This window comes from Zingiber officinale, chromosome 1B (genome assembly GCF_018446385.1).
Source record: "Zingiber officinale cultivar Zhangliang chromosome 1B, Zo_v1.1, whole genome shotgun sequence".
NCBI classification, from domain to species: domain Eukaryota; kingdom Viridiplantae; phylum Streptophyta; class Magnoliopsida; order Zingiberales; family Zingiberaceae; genus Zingiber; species Zingiber officinale.
Window position 1 is genome coordinate 117,912,661 of NC_055986.1, and position 12,157 is coordinate 117,924,817.

Consider the following 12,157-nt stretch of genomic DNA (forward strand, 5'->3'; position numbering starts at 1 on the left):
GGATAATTTAAAAAAAAATATATAGAATGACATTTTTTTTAAAAAATAAATCATTCTTTAAGAGCATTTTTTCCGAAAGAAATAACATTAGTTTTTAGATGTTTTAAAAGGATAATATTTGACTAAATCAATTAGATATCCAAATATCACCATATAATTTTTTTTTGATAAAATAAAACATACTTAATCAAAATTTCAAAATATATATTTTATTTTTTTTAGAATTCTAAAAATGATTTCCTTTCTTCAATACATAAATAGATAACAATGACTATGAAATGATGCGCGCATTTTCTTAGACTGTGTGCTTAGAATACGTTCACTCGAGCTGAAAATAAAAAGAAAAAAAATAAAAAAAAATTACATATACTATGTTTTTATCAAAAAAATTTCTTCTTCTTTTTCTCATATTTTCCATCTAACTAAACGCCCTTAGTCTCTTATATACTGAATATGTATAATAATTGGTGATCACAATTAACCCGCCAACTCCTATTCGACCACATATTTATGTGTCAGATAAAACCTTGAGTGCCTAAAGCACAAGCAAAAGGTACTGCTCCACTTGTTCCTCAGAGATCCAAAAGATGAAACTGCAATTCCTACTCGATCATATTCTTTTCCTGTCTTAATTTTTCTTCACTTTTCACCTCTGTTTTCCCCCTGATTTGGAGTACGTTTGATGTCCACACCCAGAGAGAAGTTAAAAGATACAATTAAGCAAGACTTTCCCTTCTCTCGTTTACTGAACAGAAGCATCAAATAAAGGCAAATCTCAAATAGGACCCATTGAGAAGGGGAAGCAATCTATTGTGCAGTTCTCAAGTAACAGCGCCACCCACAATATATAGATTCCTCCACTCTCTCTCCCAAGTCCCACCCACCCCATCCACCCCACAAAATTAAGCTAAAACTTACACTCTATGCTAAACTCCAAGATCTACTACACATCCTCGATCTTCTCATCTTCTGTGGATGCCTCTTTCTCCCTCGTATATCCCTCCCTTACACTGTGTTTACCTTCGAGGAGAGGAGAAGAAAAGGAAGGGAGATAGTTTCTTCAACTTGGCGGACATATATATATTTCACACGCCTTCAAAGATAAACTATAGGTGATAATAATAAATGAGATATTCACCAAAAGTTGATTTGGTATAATAATAACCGAAAGTGCAACAGTTTCGAAGGTAATTTAATTTGTTTGTTTGAATCTTGAGCAAGGACATGTGTGAGAATATATATATCGCTGTCAAAGATAATTAAAAAAAATGTAAGATTATTCCATTAATGTTATGAGAAGCTATATAATTTCATATAGTATCATTCTTTTCTCTTGTAGCAGCCAGTGGCTCTTTCTAATATTATGCTTAACTATCATTAACTGGTGCATTAATTATCAGAAAGGAATACTCTGACAGAATGGACAATTGACTAAACAGATCAAATAATTGTGTGTGGAATGATGGAAAAGAAGGGAAGTCAGCTCTCATTTCTCTTTCTTCGATTATATATCTCTCTATTTTTTTTTTGTTTTTTAAATCCAGTAATCTACGTTTTCAAACCTATTAATTTGAAAAAGATCGGTCTATTAAAATTTTTTTACTGTTCATTAGGATTTTTCAAAAAAGAATTATATAATTATTCAGAAGGAATTATTCAAGAAGTGTTAATAAAAGTTATCTAAATAATTAATATTTGTAGGTCTATTTTTTATTAAGGAAAAATTTCTATAACTACCTCTCTCCTTTAGACCTTATTCTTATTTATAAGCGTAGTGTAGTCCTGGGGTATTTGCGTAGCTACATAACGTTTTTAAAATTTTTTTAGATAGAGTCCAACTTCAGTAAATTAATGATGATTGATTTAAAAATATTAGGTTAATGGATCATTCATTATACTTGCTTTTCAATTTATTTTAATAACCGATAGAAAATTTTTATAGGACTAGATCGAGTCAATCATCCTCAAAATAAGGTAGTGTAAACTAAAAACCTAGTGCCCACTAAAATATATATACATGTGTAGTGTAGGTCAATCAAACATTCGATCTTGCATCCAATAACTAAGTTATATATTTGTTACTTGCACATGCACATCTATTTATAGACTATCCGTGAAATGTAATATAATATAATATATATATATATGTTAGTATTAATCCTAGTACTAATTATGAGATGATTGTAAATGACACATTATTATATCATATTTCATTATAAATAAAAAAAGTAAAATTGGTTATTATATTTATTTCAGTTTAGTGTCGATTGAATAAATATAATAATGTCCTTGGGTAGTAGGTTCTTATATATAGTATATCAATTGGTTGAATTGATAGTGAGATATTGTAGAGAACACTACTCTTAACTATTCCTAGTCGAGCATTAATATACAAGGACAATATTAATGCATTGAGACTAGCATGTAGGTCAACGGATGACTTGATCTCACAAGTCATGGATATAAGATATCAGGTTGACACATGAGTATATATTAGAGAATATATATTGAATGACCCGCCATGAGAATGTTTCATGGATCGTTATCTGAATGTCATAAACATTCTCATGTGACTATTGGTATGAATAGTCCTTAGACCTGAAGTCACTACGGTTCCCTACATAAGGAGTTGTGTACTTTGGTATCGGCAAACGCCACCTGTAACAAAGTGAACAATAAAGTCAATCACTGGGTATGCAATGAATTATGCGGAGGGATGTGAGTGATGTAGATGGGATCTATCCCTTCCATATGATGGAAGCGATATCTATGGGCCCCTTGATTAGTAGGACACAAAGAAAGCATGACTATGCTCAAATGAGTCAATATGAGATATTGAGCTTATTTGATTGAGTGTGTCTACTTAGAGATCAAGAAACACAAAGCTTAATAAGAGGATGACACAGTCTATGCCTCATTGATCAATCTAGATATCAAAGATAGAGAGGCCAAATCATACAAGATAATAGCCACAGAAAGGTTAGGTCGGATCTCGACTTTCTCGTCACTTAGGTAGCAATGATGTCTTGCTAGATGCCACTTATTGCTTATGTATCTAAATGTTGATTTGGGTACATTGCTAACGTTACGAGAACCTATTGGGTCACATATAAAGAACAAGTAGATATGGAGATGCATTCATATGATGAATAATTGGATTAAGTCTAATCTGAATTGGACTTATTGAGTTAGACTCAATTGGATCTAATTATTGGATCAAGTCCAATTCAAACTAGACTCGAGGAAGTCAATTCAAATTAATGAAATAGTGATTCATTGAATTTGAATTGCATGAGAATTAATTGAGTAAGACTCGATTGAATTAGACTTGAGTTAGACTCGAGTGAATTAGACTTGAGTTAGACTCGAGTGAATATGAAATGAGAGAGTATTCATTGAATTTTCGAAATTCAATGAATCACAATATTCAATTGTGATTGAATATGAAAGGAGGAGTTTTCAAAATGGTCCTTAATGAAGAGTGAATACTAATTAAGGTTCATTAATGGGATTAATGAGCATTAAGTGTTTTTCATTAGATGAAAATACTTAAACCATTTTTCTCTCATTTTTCCTCACTTTTTCATTCTCTTTTCTCTTCTTCTTCCTCCCTTGGCCGAAATCACTCTTGGTTGCTAGCACAACCATATGTGATTTTTCTTCTCCATATTTGAGAGTTTGTAAAACAATCGGAGGAGTACTTGATCATGTGGATACCGAAAGAGGCACAAACGCTTTGATCGTGCTGAGATCCGAGCAGTCGGGAGATCGAGTGCACGCTACAAAGATATAATCTCATGCTCTTTAGATCTAACTTAGTATAAGTTTTGTTTCCCTTCGCATGGATCTTCTGGAGGAAATAGGTTTTTCCGCTACGCGTTTGCGTATTTAGCAACCTATTCCCTTACACAATATATATATATATATATATATATATATATATATATATATATATATATATATATATATATATATATATATATATTGATCCTGTCTGAGAGTCGAGACGATGGATATTAGGGAACATGGTGCTCTTGTTGACTGTGCGTGAACTCCGAGCTAAAGGGACCTGCAACCACAATAGCGTCAGTGTCGAGCCAGGGAGGGGTTCCCCGGCGGTGGCCCTTCGACGTTCAAGTCAGTCACGGCGATGTGGAAGCAAGGAAGCGGAGTAACAAAGTAACAGTGTGGCTACAGTAAAAATTAGTATACCTCCGTTGAAGCTTGGGCCCCTTTGTATAGGACTCCGGGGACGCGCGTGCATGCTCCTCGAGGCGTGCACGTTTCTCAAAGCTTCCCCTGAAAAGACATGTTAGGAAACTGCCCCTGACACTATACCTTAACGACCCGAGCATATCTCTAACGTGACAGTGGAAGCTTCTGTCGTACGATCCACTGCCTGACCATGTCACCGATCATGCCGCCTGTCAGTGGCATGGGCTTCCAGAAGGATATCACAGATCCTCCTTTTGTCCGTTACTGGGCCGAGCGGGTGAGCCGTTCGGCCAACCATCAGTCGTCCGGACGCTATCGTTCGCGGGTCAAGCGGGATGGCCACTCGGCCAACCACCTACTGCCCAAACTCCGCTTTGCTTGTAATCTGCTCGGTTGTGGCTTTGCGGGGTTGGTTCCGAGGTTTGATGTAACTCCGAGCGGGGCTGCCCGCTCGATGTGTGCCTCACCAACACACTTCTCTGTGATCGGTATGTGGCGGGGTCATTGGGTCGATCGGACGAAGAAGCCAGGATGATTTCGTGGTCAGAGGGGAGCTCGAAGGCATTTTTGAGGCTCTCAGCATCGCTCGCGTCGAACTGGGTCTCCATGGTAGTGTACCAGAGCTCGGGAGCGGGGTGTGATGGCTGTGAAGAGCTTGCCATTGCCGAAAAATGAGGAAACAAGGGGTTCGACGGAAAGAAACAGGGACTGAAAACCCAAAACAGACATTGAAAGCTGCGGAGAGCTAAAGAAACTACGAAAAGTTGAAAGCGAAAAGGTTCAGGAGAGCTTACGGAAGAAGGGAAAAGGTTGTCGCAGAAGAATAGACCGTCGGAGCACTGACCGCACAGGAAGTCACCGGCAGCACTCGAACACAACTCGAAGGTGAAGACGACGGTGGTTGCGCAAGCTTATAAACCCCTGGCTCGGTTGAGTGGAGCCGTCGAATCTAGGGCGTGGAGCACAAGATACAGATATGGTCGTGGAATGCGAACCGCCAGACGTCGCATCAGGGCCTGTCGCTTCGAGCCTACGACGACAACACGTGGCATTTCCCCATTGGCCCACATTTAATAAATGCCGTTAATCGACGTGGGCAAGTGCTCGACCTTAACGGGGGTGATTTGCATGAATTCCCAAGAGATTCTGGTGACGTCAACATTGACTACACGCTTTTGAAGACACTAAAGGAGAAAGCTCAAGCGCACACCCTCGAATCGCCGATCGACTTCAAGAATCAGTCCTAGGGTCGACCGATCTTCTTCGGCAGACCGACTAGAGTCCACCCAGCATCACGGTCGATCGACCAATTGGTCTCAAGACTTCTTCTGTCCAGTCAGTCGGACTTGTAGCCTCCTTCGACTAGACTTGAGGGGGAGGCATGTAATGTGGTGATGAGGGGCCCACCTAGTGGAGGGTCATTGCCATGGTGGAGGTCAAATGTCAGAGTAAGAGAGTATGATGGGAGTGAGCATGATGATAGTAGATGAGAAAAAATATGATGAGAGAAGATGAAGAGAGAGAAAGTGTAATGAGAAAAAATTAGGAGAGAGAGTGTGATGGGAGAGATTGAAGAGAGAGAAAGTATGATGAGAGATAAAGTATGATGAGAAAAAAATAGAAAAGTGACTGTGATGGAAGAGATTGAGGAGAGAGAAAGCATGATGACAGAGAAAGTGTATTGAGAAAAAAAGGGAGAGAGTATGATGGGAGAGAGCATGATGATAGTAGATGAGAGAAAAAAATATGATGAGAAAGGATGAAAAGAGAGAAAGTGTAATGAGAAAAAATAAGGAGAGAGAGTGTGATAGGAGAGATTGAAGAGAGAGAAAGTATGATGAGAAAAAAATAGAAAAGTGAATGTGATGGAAGAGATTGAGGAGAAAGAAAGCATGATGAGAGAGAAAGTGTATTGAGAAAAAAGTGAGAGAGTGTGATGAGAGAGAAAGTGTGATGAGATAGAAAGCATGATGAAAGAAAAAGTGTGATGAGAAGAAAGAGAAAAGAGAGATTGAAGAGAGAGAAAGTATGTTAAGAGAGAAAATATGATGAAAAAAAAAGAAGAGAGTGTCATGGAAGATATTAAGGAGAGAGAGAATATGATAAGAGAGAAAGTATAATGAGAAAAAAAGATAAAGAAAGTGTGATGAGAGAGATTAAGGAGAGAGAAAGTGGGTGATAAAATGATAAGAGAGAAAATATGCTGAGAGAGAATAAGGAGAGAGAAAATGATATGAAAGAAAAATTAAATAAATATATTTTGATATTTGATATTGAGGGGAAAAATTTTAATTTTGGATCAAGGGTATTTTTGGAATAAGAGAATTGAAGGGGGGGAGACATGAGAATGAGTCATTACCTAATTATAAGGATTCATTACTTTATTTATATTTTCATTCCTATAATCTAAACATCAACAATGACAATTAATAATTACTATTCTCATTCCCCACTTTTATTCCCCTAAATCAAACATCCTTTAAGAATTCTCGCAACTTCAAAGTCTACATGGTATATGGATTATGCGTGAATAAATTATTGGACAAAAATCTTTTAAAAAAATAATATTTAATTAATATTATCAATAAATTTTAATATTATGTATACTCTAAACGACCTTCATATGTCTAGGTGCCCAGAGTGTTAGGATCCTTCGTACGGAGGCTAGAGAGAGGGGTGTGAATAGCCGACCCCAAATCATCGTTTCTTTCTACAAAACGTGTTAGCGCAGCGGAAAATAAACACAGAAACGAAAGGGAAAGAAGACGAACCTCAAACAAACCGATGTAATGAGGTTCGGAGATAAACTCCTACTCCTCGGCGTGTCCGTAAGGTGGACGAAGCCTATCAATCCGTCGGTGGATGAGTCTCCGGAGAACCGGCTAATAAATGCTCCTTGTGGGTGGAGAAACCTCGCCACAATACTTGTAACAACAAGAAAGGAGTACAAGGAAAGCAAGAAGCAAATACAAACAACAATATAAATGCAACACTCGCTTGCCTTCTCTGTCGACCGGAGGCGATGAAGCAACAACTTCACAACCCAACTGCAGCAGCTGATCGACGATTGGAAGTTCACGCGAAGCTTCGGAAGCGAGCTCAACAAAGCTCAGAACCTCAGAGCACAGAAGCAGAAGCTTCAATCCAAGGAAGAAGAAGTAGAAATGTAGAAGCTCTCAGCCTCCTTTTATACCTGCGGAGAAAGAAGCACAGAAGAAATCTAGCCGTTACGTCGCAACGGCTAGTGCCCTGATCGGTCTGTGGACCGATCAGGGAACCTACTGATCGGTCCACAGACCGATCAGGGAACTTCCTGATCGGTCTGGGGACCGATCAGGCTTTGTGCTGATCGGTCCCCAGACCGATCAGACTTTGTGCTGATCGGTCCCCAGACCGATCAGCCTCTCTTGCGCCTCGCTCCTGTTCGGCTTCTGATCGACTCCTGATCGGTCACCAGACCGATCAGTTATCACACAGTATGCTACTGATGTGTTACTGATCGGTCACCAGATCGATCAGAATATTCGCGGTATCATTGGATCGATCACCAGATCGATCCAGCTCATGGTTTTCGCCCAAACCAAGTCCAAACCAACATCCGGTCAATCTTGACCTGTTGGTACATTGCGCCTAGCATCTAGTCACTCCCTTGACCTGCTAGGACTCCCCGCTAAGTGTCCGGTCAATCCCTTTGACCCACTTAGACTTTTCTCTCCGTACCAAGTATCCGGTCACTCTTATGACCTACTTGGACTTCCCATCACCAGATGTCCGATCACCCTTGATCCATCTGGATTTTCCCTTGCCCGGCTTCACTCACCAGGACTTTCACCTAGCTTCACTCACTAGGGTTTTCACCTGGCTTCACTCACCAGGATTTCCAATCTGCCTGGCTTCACTCACCAGGACTTCCCAACTGCCTGGCTTCACTCACCAGGACTTTTCCAACTGCATGACTTCACTCACCAGGACTTCCTAACTGCTTGGCTTCACTCACCAGGACTTTCACTTTCACCTAGCTTCACTCGCTAGGATTTTCACTTGGCTTCACTCACCAGGACTTTCCACATCCAGTCCAGAGAACGAGCTACCGAGCCCTCTCTGACCACAGTCCGGAGAACGAGCTACCGAGCCCTCTCCGTCTTTCCATGTGCCAAACTTCCATACTTGGACTTCTCCGTGCCAAGTCTCCATACTTGGACTTTCTCCCGTGCCAAGCTCCCTGCTTGGACTTTTCCGAGTCAGGTCAACTCACCTCGGGTCAACCAGGTCAACCTTGACCACGAGTTGCACCCACAATCTCCCAAGCTTGTATCCTTGTCAAACATCAAGATACAACTTTTCTGTTCACGTCAAACATCGTCAAACATAACTCGTCAAACATCAAAACATAACTCGAGTCAAGTCAACTCGAATCTGGTCAACCAAGTCAACTTTGACCTAAGGTTGCACCAACACATAGTTCCGATTCACTTTTGTAAATTAATACACCTAGAGGACATCCGGGTATTAAGGATCGTCCTGGAATTACACGGAACGCAATGTTATATATAACGTCCAATATAATTTGCTGTGTAGTATTAGAATATGGACTAGGGCAAAAGACAAGATTAATTGGTTAGCCTGAAGAAATGCGTCAGCCTGGACGACGACCGATATCGATGCCATTTTTATAACATGGATGGATCAGCAGAGGAAGAAGAAGAAGAAGACGACTTCCACTGCTCGACCTCATCCCACCTCCCTGCTTCCTCCTCCAATCGCCACCTCGACGTAGACGTCGATCTCTCATCCTCCTCGTGGGCGCCGCCGCTTCTGCTCCAGTGCGCCCGCGCCATGACCTCCTGCCACGCTCGCCGCGCCCGCCGACTCATGTGGACTCTCAACGAGCTCGCCTCGCCTTACGGCGACGTCGACCAGAAGCTTGCCGCCTTCTTCCTCCAGGCCCTGTTGGCGCGCGCCAGCTCCTCCGGCCCCCTCACCCTCCGCGCCCTCGCCGACGCCGCCCGCCGCAACCGCTCCTTCGATGCCACCCGCCGCACAGCTCTACGCTTTCAGGAGCTCAGCCCCTGGTCCTCCTTCGGCCACGTCGCCGCCAACGCAGCCATCCTCGACGCTTTCTTCTCTTCCTCCTCTTCGTCGACGTCGAGCCTCCATATTCTCGACCTCAGCAACACCTTCTGCACGCAGTGGCCGACTCTGCTCGAGGCACTCGCCATGCGGGCTTCCGACGCCGACACACCCCGCGTCTCCATCACCACCGTCGTCGTCTCTGCTTCCTCCGTGCAAGAAGAGGTGATGGGGGAGATCGGGCGGCGGATGGAACGTTTCGCCAGATTGATGGGCGTGCCATTCCGGTTCGAAGCTGTTCATCGCCCGGCCGGCCGAGACCTCTCCGACCTCGACCTCGACCGGCTCGTCAGTGAGGGCGGTGGCAGTGCCGCGCTCGCAGTCAACTGTGTCAATTCGCTCCGCGGGGTGCCGGCCGTCGGAAGCCATCGCGACGCGCTTCTCGCGGCCTTCCGCCGGCTCAATCCGCTGATCGTGACGGTGGTGGAGGAGGAAGCAGAGCTATCAACACCAAAAGGGGAGGAGGAGAAGGAGGGGGACACATTCTTGAAGGTCTTCCGCGAGAGTTTGGAGTTCTTCTCGACCTACTTGGAATCGCTGGAGGAGAGCTTCCCGCGGGCGAGCGAGGAGCGGCTGGCGCTGGAACGCGAGGCGGGACGGGCGGTGATGGACCTGGTGGCGTGTCCGGAGGCGGAATCAGCTGAGCGGCGGGACACGGGGGCAAGGTGGTCGAGGAGGATGCGGACGGCGGGATTCGAGCCGGTAGAATACTGCGACGACACGACCGACGACCTGAGGGCGCTTTTAAGGAGGTACGGAGAGGGATGGTCGATGCGAGCAGGTGGCGTCGTCGGCGGTGCCGCCGGGACATTTCTGGCCTGGAGGGACAAGCCGTCGGTGTGGGCGAGCGCGTGGAAACCGGCCATGAGAAACTGACGTGAAAACTCATGTTTTGCCGATCCATCGATCAGTGAGTTTGCAAAAAATAAATTAACAATGTCGATCTATTACTCTTAATATTTCTCTGAATCTTAAACAATTAAACATATAATTCCGTGGGGATTGTAGTATTAGTGTAGAGAGAAAAGGAGCTAGATGGAGACAAAGGAGTTGGATTGCAAGAAGAGAACAAGAGAGTACTGGGAGAAAGAGCTAGATAGGAGGACCAAGTACAAACGTAGTTTTGGAGCTATATTAATTCTGTCCCCTTTATGTTTTTATTCCTAGCTCAACTGTTCTCGTCACTTTTTGATGCTTCCGTTTCTATTCCTAGCTCTCCTGTTCTCTTCACTTTTTTATGCTTCCCGTTTTTGTTCTTAATTATACATATATATCAATTACAAAATCAATCATGTATGCGTATATATATTGCAAAGACTCGCAAGGTCAGTAGGTGGAATAAAGATATTTAAAACTTCAGTGTAATGTGAAATGTGAATTACAAACCATATAATTTTTATTCATAAAAGAAGCATTAATATTTGGAAAGCAAGGTAACTTATTATTATTATTAGGGAAAATTTGGATGTAGTCTTCATTGGCAAACACAACTTTACATGCATACCCCAATGGAAAAAATCTTTCTTTTCACTCCTTAGTCTAATATATTTATCTAATTGCCCCTGATATTTTAAGTATAAAAATATAAAAATGAGTATAAATCCTCTTAAATTCAGTATATTAAACTAGAATCTAGTATGTTTTCTATCAAATTGAGTACGATTCTTTTTCCACCTCAATTGGATGGAAAATATACTAGATTTTCTTTAAATGATTCTCAATTAGATGTAAAATATACTAGATTTTCTTTAAATGATACTCAATTGGATGAAAAATATACTAGATTTTTTTTCAAATGGTACTGAATTTAGGAGGAATTATATTAAATAGGAAAAAAATCGTACTCAATTTAATAGAAAATATACTCGATTCTAGTTTAAAATGCTGAATTTAATAGGAATTATACTCATTTTTAGATTATTTATCCCTAAAATATATGAAGGACAATTTTAATTAAAAATATACTCGAATATACTAGGTTTTCTTTAAATGATACTCAATTGGATAAAAAATATACTAAATTTTCTTTAAATTATACTCATTTTTAGACCTTTTGTACTTAAAAAATCTGAGGGGTAATTAGGTCACAATATTTGCATGAGGGAGTTGAAGCAAATAAAACTTTGCATGCAGGGAGTGGAAATAAAGTTTTTTATGAGTGGGGATTACATGTAAAATTCAAATTGTGATTGGAGATTTTTCTCTACTTTACTCTTATTATTATTATTATTATTATTATTATTATTATTATTATTATTTAGCCCTAGGTATTTAACACTTTGAACTTACTAATTTTAGAATGATCAGTCTTATCCATGTTTCTATTGATTATTAGGATAAATCAGAAAGCACTTATAATATTTTGAGATCCATTTTTCAATAATGAAAAAAATAATCCCTTAATTATCTATTAGAAGACTTAAGCCTTGCACACCTGGGGCAAATATTACAATAAGAAAGGAAGCTAACTTAATCATGTTGAAGGTTGTGAGTGGCTTGCATCTATCCCAATAATTCATGAAAACAACAATATTAAAAAAAAAAAAAAGCATATGGTGGATGGCAAAGAGATCATTAGGTAACGAGACTCTATCAGAGTACAGAAAGATGAATAACATACCCATTGAAATATGCAGGAAGTGACCAGAGAGGTCGCTATCTTGTGAGCTCATGGCGGTGTAGTGGAAGGAAAGAATCTTAGGACAAGCAGTGGCGGTGGAATCTAGCAAAATTAAAGATGATGATCTGGTCACCGAGTTGACTTAATACAACTGTGACTGCATCAAACTGCCAAGCCTCTCTCTTGTCTTTG

General features: G+C 40.9%; 1 protein-coding gene across 1 annotated transcript; it reads left to right on the plus strand.

Moving 5' to 3' along the window:
- Positions 1 to 8,811: 8,811 nt before the first annotated feature.
- LOC121991008 (protein SHORT-ROOT 2-like) lies at positions 8,812 to 10,321 on the plus strand. Its single transcript, XM_042545069.1, has one exon. It carries the CDS (start codon positions 8,893 to 8,895, stop codon positions 10,219 to 10,221), a length of 1,329 nt encoding a protein of 442 aa, XP_042401003.1. The 5' UTR covers positions 8,812 to 8,892; the 3' UTR covers positions 10,222 to 10,321.
- Positions 10,322 to 12,157: the final 1,836 nt, after the last annotated feature.